Raw genomic sequence first — 13,867 nt, 5'->3', positions numbered from 1 at the left:
ATTTAAATGTTCTTTTGATGAATTTGTGGGGGAGAAAGTGTTCTCCCCGTCCTATTCCTCCACCATCTTAGCTCCTCCCCAGTTCTCTTGTCTTTGAAAAAGTCTCAGTGACTTGTTAGAAACAGAACCAGTTAGGGGTGGTTCTGTGGTTCCAGGATTGCAGGTAAGTGGCAACTAACCAGGTGAGGAGTAAGGGCAGGGATGGTAAAAGTGTAGTTCAGACACTGGATTCAGAAGCCAAGACCCTTTAGCAGAAGAGTATGTGAGCCTGGAAGGAAACCACCTGGGCTGAAGAAGACGCAAGTAGCCTAAGGTGGGGCAGGCTCCGTGGGGGAGGACCAACATGTATAGTCTGTTGGCAGTCACCAAGTTTCATCTTCATCCAAGAGCAGCCATGGGAGTCCATTGAAGAGCTGCAAGTAGGGCTGTAACATAACTTTCATGAGCCACTTAGTGTGCAGGGATGTCAACACAAGTTCCTGTACCTGATGCCTAGTGAGGCCAAAGAAACTCAAATGGAGTTTGGAGCAGAGAAAGGTTTATTTCAGGGCTATGCAAGGGGAGGAGGTGGCTCATGCCCTGAAAAGTCTAGACTCCCAGAAGGGTTTTGGCAAAGCAGCTTGTAACGGCGCATGAGGGGGAGTTCCCGGGGTTTGGGATCAGTTTGTGTACAGTTCTCTGACTGGCTGATGGTGAGGCACAGGGGTTCCCATCTTCAGTTCTTAGGCTCTAGGTGGCCTTGGGCTATGTGTTCATGGTCAAAAAGTAGTTCCTCCTTTTGGTGGTGGGGATGGGGGGATGCGTTCCTATATGCAAAACAGTTCAGGAAATTTGTATCAAGTACTATTTTCTGGTGCCTCAGAGAGGAAATAAAGCAGGGGATGTGCCAAAATCGCCTTTTGGGGGGAGCTGTTGCCAGGAGGCCCCATCGGGTCCTGCTTGGTTACAGAGACAGAGGTCTGGCCAATCAAGCCATCTTTATTCCTGTGGCCAAAGAGCAGAGGGCAGAAATGATCTGCAGGATGGATCATCTGAATTCTAACCAGTGCTCAGTGATCTGGGAAGTCGTGAAAGTAGCAGGCCTTGGGTCTTCTCCTCTGGGAAGATTATTGAACAAGCTGTTAGAAAACAAAAATTCAACTGAGTATATTTGATGATTGAATTGGCTTTATTCAGTGATTTATGAACAAAGTTAATCAAATGGGGCTCTGAGGGGTTGGGAAAATGGAAGGCTTTTATCAGAAGAAGAGAGGGGGAAGGAAGCTCTCAGCAAAGTATATTTAGGGCAGACAATTTTTTGATGATGGGGAGGGAATGACAAGGGTTTTATCCTCTTCTTCCTCTGGGCTGGGGGCAGGGATGAAGAACAACAGATTACCTCCTAGATAGCTGATTCAAAAAAAATACAGATAGTTGATCAGAAGAGTTACAGATGATTAAAATTTCACTTTGGGGAAGGTTGAAACTGCAAGTAAGTCAGGCATTAGAGAGGTTTGGTATCATGAGCTTTAGCACAAGTGACACTTTGGGGCCTGTGGCTTTCTCTTTAACACAGACTCACGCACATCCACATTATGTTTCTGGATGGCTGTAGTAAGCATCCATCCAGAGGGCTGCAGACTTCTTCAGGGCCCTGTGAGAGGAGCAGACAAAATTGTGAGTAGGCGAGACCCAGGTCAAAGGAGCTACTTCATGGAACATTTGCTGTTTTACTTAATTCAGGGCAACATTGTCATTTTCAGCTATATCTGAAAAATGTCTTTCTATCTTGCCAGTGTGGAGAATCAAATACACTGACTTATGTATTAGAAGATGAGTCCACCTTTTCTGGCTTCCCAGGTGGCTCATTGGTAAGAATCCTCCGGCTAATTCAGGAGATGCAAGACACACAGTTTCTATCCCTGGGTTGGGAAGATCCCCTGGAGAAGGAAATGTCAACCCATTCCAATATTCTTGCCTAGGAAATCCCAGGGACAGAGAAGCCTGGCAGTCCACAGTCCATCAGCATTTCTATATGGAAGAGACTGAGTTTTTCTTTCAATTATTTTTCTTCTGTACTCCAAAGCATCACTTATTCTTTTCTCCATATTAAAAGAAAAATCTCTACTGAATTTCTACAAGGTAAATCATATAGCTATACCAACCTAACCTGTATCCACCTACCTCTCCTACTTTATAAAGTTAAAGACTTTTCTAGGCTCTGGTGATACACCTGTGAGTAGGAGTGGTGAGAGTCTTTCCACCTGGAGCTGTGGTCTATATTGGGAGACACATATCACATAATTTATTACCCAATATGCTATTAAATCATGATTGTAATAAGGATCAGAAATGAAGAGAAACAGGTGCTGTGAGAGCACATGACGGGTTTAGTCTTGGGGGCAAAGGAGGACCGAGATGAAGAAAAGACCTTTCAGGTGAGCTTTGGAGAGTGAACGGAACTTGAGAAGGTGACAGGAGGGGGGTGGCAAGTTGGGAGATTTTTCTAGGTAGGAGAAAAAGTGACCAAGGATGTGTCATGGCAAGGGGCAGGGAGTTATGTAGTGGCTGAAGGGAGGCCAGATATCGGGAGGGCAGGAAAGGAGGAGGGCAGTGGTGGAGAGTGAAGATGGGTCACTGTTCAGGGGTCAGATCTGACCAGCTCTAGGCTTGCTGGTTTATTTATTCATATTAAAAAGATACCCTTGCTTTTCTTTTTCCTAATTTTAAGATAAATTATACAACCAAGGTTTTGGCTGTTAATTTGATGAGCAAAGGATCCTCCAGGGAACTGTGAATGCTTCAGGATGAGTATGAATTCTCAGTTCCTGTAGGAAGAGTCACCCCTGCCTGTCCCACCAGACCCTGAAAGCACCTTAGTTTGTAGCCCCGGACCAGATGATTTGAGAGTCCCTCCCACCGGTTAAGTTCTAAAGCATGTCAAGGCTCTGGGTGATACAGAGACAAATAATACAGAACCCTGGCTTATAAGAAGCTTGAAATTTAGTAGGGAATCAAGGTATTTTCACTAAGTACCCAGAAGGCAGCAGCTAAATGGTAGGAATGACTGTTATCATTTCTGTGTTAGTGTTGTTCTGTATAGCGCCTCATCTCCATGCTGGGCACATGAATTCTCCTTAATAAACAGTTATTGGCTGAATGATTCATAAAGCAGTGAAGAGTCTGGGAACCAACAGTGAAGGGAAATGAGAGCTGTGGGTTGAGGGACTGTTATTACCTGATAATATCTCCAAATGCCTTCAATATGGGCTTATTCACATATGGTAGTCCATGCTTGGCACACAGTGACTTCACCAGAGGTGCCACCTTGTGATAATTATGGCGTGGCATTGTGGGAAATAGACTAGGAAACAGAGAAAGGAGATGTAAAACTTCTCAGACCTAAGGAGAAACCCAAAGTTCCCTTTCCCCTTTTACAAAATAAAATGGTATCAGCCACGCAGACCCAACCTTGACCTTCCACAATACTTTTGTTTTGGGAAGTTAAAAAACTTGCTGGCAGACTCATCTTATTCCTTAAACCTCTACAATCCTTCTGGGTGGCAGATGTTTAGGAAGAACTAAGGGAATATGTTTTAGCTCCATCAACTGTTTATTTTTGGCCTGATCCAATGAAAGTATATCATTTAGAACTTTCTACCATTTAGAACTACCCACTCTTTAGAACTACCCATAGAACTAGAGATACTGAACCGCCCACCCTGCTCCTGCTAATCTCTGTCTTAGTCTCTCTTTCTAACTTCCTTAGCAAGAATAGATGGACGTATATTAAGTCATGGTAAATAGCTAAAAGTCCTAGGAAAGGAATAAGAAGTGAGGAGAGATGGATTTTTAATCCCAAGTTTTCATTAGTCAGCCAGATGACCGTCTTGGATGTAAACCTCTCCTTTAATAAAACTATGAGTAATAGTCCTTTTTTTGTTTTGCTGAAAATTTCAAGCCCTAATATGAGAAATAGAATGAAAAAAAAATCCTTGAACAAATAAAGGTCTTGTTCCTTCTTTGACTATCATAGACTCACATGGCTTAGACAAAGAGAATGTGGAAAGCCTTTCCCCTGATACTCTGGAGAAATTGTCTCTCAATGTTTTAACTTGCATCAAGGTGTGAACTACCTGTTTCCTCTTTGTAACTGACCCATTGGTTAAGTATTTCCAGATACCATTTAGAAATTGCAGCAGGGACTCCACTTCATTAGTTATTTTGTAAACTTGGCTCTAAAGACACAGATAAGTAAATATTTGAATTATAACGTAGTTAAATTTGAACACAAGTTGGTTACCCAAGTGTCCTGATTTTTCTTAGGTTTTGCCAACAAAGAAAATGCAAGGAAATCACCAATTCCTAAGCCCATAGAAATCTGGAAACTGAGTCACTGATACTTTTCCAAGATTTCACTCCATTTACTTGAGATTTTATTTTTTTGGGGCTCGAAAATCACTGCAGATGGTGATTGCAGCCATGAAATTAAAAGATGCTTACTCCTTGGAAGGGAAGTTATGACCAACCTAGACAGCATATTCAAAAGCAGAGATATTACTTTGCCAGTAAAGGGCCGTCTAGTCAAGGCTATGGGAGAAGGCAATGGCACCCACTCCAGTACTTTTGCCTGGAAAACCCCATGGATGGAGGGGCCTGGTAAGCTGCAGTACATGTGGTCCTTAGGAGTCAGACACGACTGAGCGACTTCACTTTCACTTTTCACTTTCATGCATTGGAGAAGGAAATGGCAACCCACTCCAGTATTCTTGCCTGGAGAATCCCAGGGACGGAGGAGCCTGGTGGGCTGCCATCTATGGGGTCGTACAGAGTTGGACACGACTGAAGCGACTTAGCAGCAGCAGCAGCAGTCAAAGGTATGGTTTTTCCAGTGGTCATGTATGGATGTGAGAGTTGGACTATAAAGAAAGCTGAGCGCCAAAGAATTGATGCTTTTGAACTGTGGTGTTGGAGAAGACTCTTGAGAGTCCCATGGACTGCAAGGAGATCCAACCAGTCCATTCTAAAGGAGATAGAAAGCCTTTGACAAAATTCAACATCCATTTATGATAAAAACTCTCCAGAAAGCAGGAATAGAAGGAACATACCTCAACATAATAAAAGCTATATATGACAAACCCACAGCAAACATTATCCTCAATGGTGAAAAATTGAAAGCATTTCCTCTAAAGTCAGGAACAAGACAAGGGTGCCCACTTTCACCATTACTATTCAACATAATTTTGGAAGTTTTGGCCACAGCAATCAGAGCAGAAAAAGAAATAAAAGGAATCCAAATGGGAAAGAAGAAGTAAAAGTCTCACTGTTTTAAGATGACATGATCCTCTACATAGAAAACCCTAAAGACTCCACCAGAAAATTACTAGAACTAATCAATGAATATACTAAAGTTGCAGGATATAAAATCAACACACAGAAATCCCTTGCATTCCTATACACTAATAATGAGAAAACAGAAAGAGAAATTAAGGAAACAATTCCATTCACCATTGCAACGGAAAGAATAAAATACTTAGGAATATTTCTACCTAAAGAAACTAAAGACCTATATATAGAAAACTATAAAACACTGGTGAAAGAAATCAAAGAGGACACTAATAGATGGAGAAATATACCATGTTCATGGATTGGAAGAATCAATATAGTGAAAATGAGTATACTACCCAAAGCAATTTATACATTCAATGCAATCCCTATCAAGCTACCAACGGTATTCTTCACAGAGCTAGAACAAATAATCTCACAATTTGTATGGAAATACAAAAAACCTCAAATAGCCAAAGCTATCTTGAGAAAGAAGAATGGAACTGGAGGAATCAACCTGCCCGACTTCAGGCTCTACTACAAAGCCACAGTCATCTAGACAGTATGGTACTGGCACAAAGACAGAAATATAGATCAATGGAACAAAATAGAAAGCCCAGAGATAAACCCACGCACATATGGACACCTTATCTTTGACAAAGGAGGCAAGAATATACAATGGGTTAAAGACAATCTCTTTAACAAGTGGTGCTGGGAAAACTGGTCAACCACTTGTAATAGAATGAAAATAGAGCACTTTCTAACACCATACACAAAAATAAACTCAAAATGGATTAAAGATCTCAATGTAAGACCAGAAACTATAAAACTCCTAGAGGAGAACATAGGCAAAACACTCTCCGACATATATCACAGCAGGATCCTCTATGACCCACCTCCCAGAATATTGGAAATAAAAGCAAAAATAAACAAATGGGACCTAATTAAACTTAAAAGCTTCTGCACAACAAAGGAAACTATAAGCAAGGTGAAAAGACACCCTTCAGAATGGGAGAAAATAATAGCAAATGAAGCAACTGACAAACAACTAATCTCAAAAATATACAAGCAACTCCTACAGCTCAACTCTAGAAAAATAAATGACCCAATCAAAAAATGGGGCAAAGAACTAAATAGACATTTCTCCAAAGAAGACATACAGATGGCTAACAAACACATGAAAAGATGCTCAACATCACTCATTATCAGAGAAATGTAAATCAAAACCACTATGAGGTATCATTTCACGCCAGTCAGAATGGCCATGATCCAAAAGCCTACAAGCAATAAATGCTGGAGAGGGTGTGGAGAAAAGGGAACCCTCTTACACTGTTGGTGGGAATGCAAACTAGTACAGCCACTATGGAGAACAGTGTGGAGATTCCTTAAAAAACTGGAAATAAAACTGCCTTATGACCCAGCAATCCCACTGCTGGGCATACACACTGAGGAAACCAGAATTGAAAGAGACACGTGTACTGCAATGTTCATCGCAGCACTGTTTATAATAGCCAGGACATGGAAGCAACCTAGATGTCCATCAGCAGGTGATTGGATAAGAAAGCAGTGGTACATATACACAATGGAGTATTACTCAGCCATTAAAAAGAATACATTTGAATCAGTTCTAATGAGGTGGATGAAACTGAAGCCTATTATACAGAGTGAAGTAATCCAGAAAAAAAAAAAACACACCAATACAGTATACTAATGCATATATATGGAATTTAGAAAGATGGTAACAATAACCCTGTATATGAGACAGCAAAAGAGACACTGATGTATAGAACAGTCTTTTGGACTCTGTGGGAGACGGAGAGGTAGGGATGATTTGGGAGAATGGCATTGAAGTACGTATAATATCATATATGAAACGAGTTGCCAGTCCAGGTTCGATGGACGATACTGGATGCTTGGGGCTGGTGCACTGGGACGAGCCAGAGGGATGGTATGGGAAGGGAGGAGGGAGGAGGGTTCAGGATGGGGAACACATGTATACCTGGGGCGGATTCATTTCGATATTTGGCAAAACCAATACAATATTTTAAAGTTTAAAAATAAAATAAAATTAAAAAAAAAATAAAGGAGATTGGTCTTGGATGTTCTTAGGAAGGAATGGTGCTAAAGCTGAAACTCCAGTACTTAGGCCTCCCCATGCGAAGAGTTGACTCATTGGAAAAGACTTGGATGCTGGGAGGGATTGGGGGCTGGAGGAGAAGGGGACGACAGAGGATGAGATGGCTGGATGGCATCACCGACTCGATGGATGTGAGTTTGAGTGAACTCCGGGAGTTGGTGATGCACAGGGAGGCTGGGTGTGCTGCGATTCATGGGGTCGCAAAGAGTAAGACAAGACTGACTGAACTGAACTGAACTGAACTCGCAATTGTGACACTTCCTTCATTTCTTTCTTCTTTCTTTATCGTTGTTGTTAATTGAAAAATAGCATCCTTTAGAGAATCCTGGTTCATTTTTTTCCCTTAAGATTGCAAGTCTAGTGCTCTGGACTATATGGAGGACAGTTATTAGTGACAGCCCCTTCCCTTTATCATAAACTATTTCTCTTACTGGTGCTCAATTTGGAAGTTCAAGTGCCCAGTGAACCAGTCATTGAAAAAGGACTGTTCAACATTACAGGTGGCCAAGACCTGCAAAGAAAAAGCTTACATTAGATGTAAATCAACTCATGTCAACAAGAGATTGTTACTCTTTTATTTATCTATCATTCAACAAGTACTGACTGAGTACATATTTTGTGTAACAAACCATGAGGGATAAAAATAAATCCCAGGTCTCAGGGACCTTACAATTATGAAGTAAATAAGACATTTTGCTAAAAAGTATAGATAAGGCAATAGATATGAAGAAGTAAATAGGATTTGAGAGGACTAAGTCACTATCAGCCCTCAACATCAAAAGACTAAGGTGTCATGAGTAAGGACTTTGGCAGATGGAAGCAGGATTGTAGGACTCTGGTAGAAATTATAGGAGTTTGAATATTATTACCACAGAATAGATGTAAAGAACTTCTAAATGGGGAATAAAGCATGCAAGGGCTTTAATCAAGGGTTTTGTGCATAGAAATACATTTATTAATATATACAAGTAGCTTCCTTTTTAATCTAATGTATTTTATTTTGTACAAAGGCAGACTGAGAAGAAGTTCATAGGATTCTCCAGACTACTTAGAATGCTTATGAATGTGATTTTATTCAGTGCCTTTCTGAGATTTAATTCTTGTTAGGGTTGTTGGCATTTTGAATGTTATTTTTGCAGTCCTCGAAGTGTGCTTTAGAGCATCTTGGGGTTCCCTAGGACACTTTCAGAGGATCTTCAAGGTCAAAATGATTCCCATAATACTTCTGAGGCAGTATTTGGCTTTTTCATTCTCATTCATGCATGCTTATAGCATGGGTTTTTCCAGGGGCTACTAAGCATGGGATGATTTCATCACTCTGATGTTAACCTTTATTGGATTTATCCTATTATTTTAAAATTAATTCATAGATATTTTAAAACTGTCAGTTTCAATTTCAAATACAGTAAGTATCAGTAGATATAACCTCCACAAACGAAAGCTCTTTGATGTTCTCGATAAGTTTTGAGTGGTTTCTTGACCAAAAAGAAAGAATGGTTTCTTGACCAAAAAGATTGAGAACCACTACTGTGTGGAATGTCCACTGAATTTGGAAATGAGCATGGAAAAGGAAGCAGTATGATGACTGGATTCTCCAGTTAATCACGGCATAGCCAGTGTCAGGCTTAAGAGGCAGTGGTATTCTGCATGGGTCATGAATCTTTTAATCATTAACAGCACACTTGCCGAGAATGCTGAGTCTCCTCTCTGGGCCCCACTATCTATACAATGAAATGAGGGGGATTCCAGGGTTCTCCCTTCTGTTATTCTAGGAGTGTGAGATTCGTTGAAAGACTGTGTCATGTTGAAGCAGGTTTAGTAAACCTTGCCTGTAAAGTGCAGCACAGTAAATGTTTCAATTCTGCATCACAACTATGCAGTTCTGCTGTTTTAGAATGAAAGCTATCATAGAGAATATGTAATGTATGAGTGTGGCTGTGTTCCAGTAAAACTACAAAAACACAGACTGGGCTAGACTGGCCCCTGGACTGTAGTTTATTAAGCCTTAGCTAAGAGCAAAGCTTCTGAAATCAAACTGCCGAGGTTTAAAACCTGCTTCTAGAGAACTCCCACTGGTCCACTGGTTAAGAGTGTGTGCTGACACAGGTTTGATCCCTGGTAGGAGAACTGGGACCCTGCATGCCACACAGTGTGGCCAAATAAATAAATAAAACCTATTTCTGCCACTTATTAGCTGTGTGATCCTGCACAAATTGTGCAACTTCTTCATACCTCAATGTTATCATTTGTAAAGTGGGAATATTCTGAGCACATAGCTACATGAGATGTAGCAAAACAGTTGACAGTGCCTGACCCCTGGCAAGCCTCCAATAAACATCATTTGAGGTCAGCAGACGGTAATCAGGATGCTTTGGTGGATGCTTTCCCAGAACAGCATTATTACCTGAGAGCTGAACCAGTCCTGGTTCTCCTCTGTGCTCATTTTCATTGGTATGTGGCTCATCTGGGTAACATATGCAACCCAGAGACTTTCAAGAAGCCTTTAAGAGAATAAGAAGAAGATATGATCACTCCTTGGGGAGTTTCAGTTCCACTCACTGGGCTTGCATAACCACTGGCAGATCTGGCTGAGCAGTAGAGGAAATGGCAGTGACTCAAAGGTTCCAATCATGTGGTGGTTGTTTGTTTTTCATCTTTGCAGACCTTTTATATCTAAAGATGATATACTAAGTATTCAGTCACACTACCTGTCTTGCAGCCTACTGTACCAGAGCAGTGTCCCCAGTATTTTCTGTAGGCATTGGTACAAGGCTCAGAAGATACCTAGATAGCTGAAGGTCAGGCTTCCCTGGTGGCTCAGTGGTCAAGATTCCATCTGCCAATGCAGGAGATCTGGGTTTGATTCCTGGCTTGGGAAGATCCCCTGGACAAAGAAATGGCAACCAACTCCAGTATTCTTGCCTGTGAAATCCCCAGAGCAGAGCAGCCTGGCAGGCTACAATCCATGGGGTCACAAAAGAGTCAGACATGATTTAGTGACTAAAGCAACAACAATTTAAGGATATGTGCAATGTGATTAACAGCTTGGCTGTTGTCATCAGACAGAACTGGGTACAAGTTTTGATTTGGCACTGCCACTGGCCCTTGCTCTTGAGTAAGTGATTTAATTTCTCTGAACTTTAGTTCTCTTATCAGAACAATGAAATTGATACTATCTACATTGCCTGGTTGTGCATTTTTGATTACATCAAATAGGATAATGCATGTAAAGCCTTTAGCAAATTGCCTGATGTGTAGTAGCTACCGTTATTGTTATGAATAGTAATGCAAATGAATGAGGAAGGAATAAATTGGGAAGTTGAAGAGGGTTATTCAGTTTAAAGTCATTTTGATTTGGGGAAAATCTCTAGTCATAAAATAACTTTTTAAAAAACTGGCCTCCTATTATCTTTGGTAAGAATTATGATGCCCAGCTGGATTACAGTTTGAAGGACTTGGTGATCAGGCAGAATACAGTTGACCTTTGAGAAACATGTAGGTCCACTTAAATGTGGATATTTTTAAGTAAACCCAGAGTACTACAAGATTAGTGGTTGCATGAATCCACAGTAGTGGAACCACATATATGGATAGATGACTATGGAGCTTGAATATCTTTGGGTTTTGGTAACTGAGGTGGGTCCAGGGACTAATCCTCCTCAGATGGTAAGGGACTGTTGCTACTGCTAAGTTGCTTCAGTCGTGTCCGACTCTGTGCGACCCCATAGATGGCAGCCCAACAGGCTCCTTTGTCCCCGGGATTCTCCAGGCAAGAACACTGGAGTGGGCTGCCATTTCCTTCTCCAATGCATGAAAGTGAAAAGTGAAAGTGAAGTCGCTTAGTCCTGTCCGACTCTTCACGATCCCAAGGACTGCAGCCCACCAGGCTCCTCCGTCCATGGGATTCTCCATGCAAGAGCAATGGAGTGGGGTGCCATTGCCTTCTGTAATTGGGAATTAATCACGTGAGAAAAAAGGCAAGATTGGGCAAATGCAGTTTCCAAGAAACTCATTCAACTATTTCAGCTGTTTTATCCCACATTTTCTTGGAACTGTCTCAGCTACAAGAATGCAGTCTGGTGTCATAATCTGCTAATCATTGCTAATCATAAATAGATCAAGTAAGAAAGGTAAGAGGAACATCCAGGTAATAAGAGTAGGAGATATTATTGTTTTCTTACTTGACTAAGTATATGAGCACCAGGGTTCCGAAGATTCCATAGAAAGGGCCAAATGTGATGAAATAGCGGATATAAAAGGTGCTGACCCAGGCAATGTCCTGTGGAAAGAAGTGCTTGAAAGTTAAGCTAGTGGAAATAAAACTGGCTAAATCTTATATCCTGATACTCAAGGAAGCTATGTCTGGAAAGGACTAAGCATTTACCTTTCCCCTTTCCTACCAGCCTGATCTAGCTCTAGAGAAACAATTGAGTTGCTCACCTCCCAGTACCCTCTGCGGTACATTGCTCTAATGGAATCCAGGTTCAAATATACTGGCATGAGAAGGGCGGCCCCAACTGAAACAAACAAACAAACAAACAAACAAAAAAAAACAAGAAGATGGTGAACAAATGAGCAGATATGATTCCTGTGGAGGCTAGTAGGAGTTGATCTCCTTAACATGCTACCCCTGGAATATTGCCCCTGAGAAGGATGCAAGGTGGAGATCCACAACCACATCCTGGATGCTCCTGGGCTTTTAGAGTCTCTGAGGGTGAACCGGGACTTTGGTTCAAACTCCCTTAAAGAGACTAGGGAGGGTTTGAAGATCTGAGTCATTCCTGATGAAGGCATCCTGGCAGGGCTTCTGCTGTGAGCTTTCAAGTTTTCTCAAGGTCCCTGGAATCCTTCAATCCTTCACGATACTTTGCGTTGGGCCCTGTCACAATATGTCGAGGTGGCAGATACAGAGCAGGCATACTGAGTCTGGCCAGATAAGTTATTTACCTGCATCTCCCCCAGGACCAGTGAAGTTGCCTGGAGCAGGTAGGAGTCTCATGGAGACCCTTCACATTTCGACAACTCTCTTCTTGATCAAACTTGAGTCAGATGCTCTGGAGCCCCCTTCCTGACGAGGCTTCAAACTTGACCTGTAAACTTTGAAAGCCTGCGAACTGTCAGCATAAATGATTTTGTCCACCCTACACACTAAGAGACTCGCAAAAATGCTAGAAATAGTTTCTAAGAACAGTTCAAGGCTGTGCTCCTGGGATGACTCTAGCACCCTTAAAATTCTTGAGAAAGTTCAAGACTGTCCAGAGAACTTACTGCTTGTTCAGTAGGCTTCTGACCTCCTTTCCTTCAATCATTGTTAGAAAACTTACAATTATAAAATTCTTACTCTGTCCCTCTGGGCTGGATTGTCCCTGATCCAGAGTGTCTTTCTCAAGGACTTGGTAGTCATCCTTTGAAGTACAATCTTTGAGGATCGGGCTCTGTCCTGCAGCCTCTGGGAGGGTAGGAGTTTGACTTTGATAAGCACCAGTGAGAAGACACATGTGGCTTAACCACATGACCAGCTTCCCCTCCCTTTATCCTCTTTCACTAATTTCCTTTAGCATGTTCCCATGTTTTAAAAGTCTCCCACCTTTCATTTCTGGCGAGTTGAGCTCAGCCTATACTGAATTACCTTTCCCTACTACAGCAATCTGCATGAAAGCTGTCTCGCCACCTTTATGAAATGTCAAGCCTCATCTCTCTCTGACAGGTTGAATATGACACATTTGTACCTGTCATACTACACTGAAGACATTTGAAAGAAAATGACAAAATGAAACAGCTCCTGAGGACGATGTGGTTTGTAAGCTGGGCATTCTGCAGTGAAGCTACAATATTCATCCATTCCTCATAAGCTAAGGCTGTATTATTTCACTACACACAGGAGGAGAGTTCAGACAAGAGACTCCAACAGTTTTTTCTTATGTGAATACACATCTGTCTGGGCTGGAAGAGTTCCCTTTCAAACTGGGGCACCAATGTCCTCCACACCCTTTTTGGTCATGAAAGAGAATAACTGCATTAGGATAAGTCCTCAGAATTCTAGCTCTGGAAGAGGCTGCAGTGGTGGTTGAGCCTCATGTCTCAGAATAAGGACTCACAGGCCATCCCGGTCAGGCACGAGACAGATGAACACTGGTGGCCAATGTTTGGGCAAGCCAGATCATCTGCAACACTTTGTCTATCTTAACACTGTTGGCATTTTGGGTCAGATAATTCTTATTGTTCAGGGCTGTTCTGTGTACTGTAAGACATTTCATAACATCCCTGGCTTCTGCCCCATGGGTGTCAATACCATTCCTCCCTCTTTGTTGGGATAATCAAAAAAGTATCTGTACGCTGTCAAATGTCCCACTAGGGGCAGCAATGCTATTAGTTGAGAACCACTGATCTACAGGAAATGTTTGCAATCTTCTCTAATTTGGGTTT

At 41.8% G+C, this 13,867-nt stretch overlaps 1 protein-coding gene across 2 annotated transcripts in view; it reads right to left on the bottom strand.

Annotated features, from left to right (window-relative positions):
• Window positions 1-1,290: 1,290 nt before the first annotated feature.
• LOC109570060 (fatty acid desaturase 2-like protein FADS2B) overlaps window positions 1,291-13,867 on the bottom strand; it is a 41,157-nt gene continuing 28,580 nt past the window's right edge. Inside the window, exons 7-12 of one of the 2 annotated variants that reach the window (XM_019975887.2) lie at window positions 11,882-11,958; window positions 11,623-11,735; window positions 9,846-9,942; window positions 7,873-7,952; window positions 3,218-3,343; window positions 1,291-1,633 (exon numbers count right to left, since the gene is read on the bottom strand). In XM_019975887.2, coding sequence (XP_019831446.2) covers window positions 1,573-1,633; window positions 3,218-3,343; window positions 7,873-7,952; window positions 9,846-9,942; window positions 11,623-11,735; window positions 11,882-11,958 — 554 coding nt within the window. In that variant the 3' untranslated portion in view covers window positions 1,291-1,572. The remainder of the gene's footprint in view (window positions 1,634-3,217; window positions 3,344-7,872; window positions 7,953-9,845; window positions 9,943-11,622; window positions 11,736-11,881; window positions 11,959-13,867) is intronic. The other variant, XM_070803212.1, reaches the window with a different exon arrangement.

Source organism: Bos indicus, chromosome 15 (assembly GCF_029378745.1).
Source record: "Bos indicus isolate NIAB-ARS_2022 breed Sahiwal x Tharparkar chromosome 15, NIAB-ARS_B.indTharparkar_mat_pri_1.0, whole genome shotgun sequence".
In the NCBI taxonomy this organism is placed as follows: Eukaryota; Metazoa; Chordata; class Mammalia; order Artiodactyla; family Bovidae; genus Bos; species Bos indicus.
The sequence above is the reverse complement of the archived record's forward strand: the minus strand, read 5'-3'. Positions and strand labels throughout refer to the sequence as shown.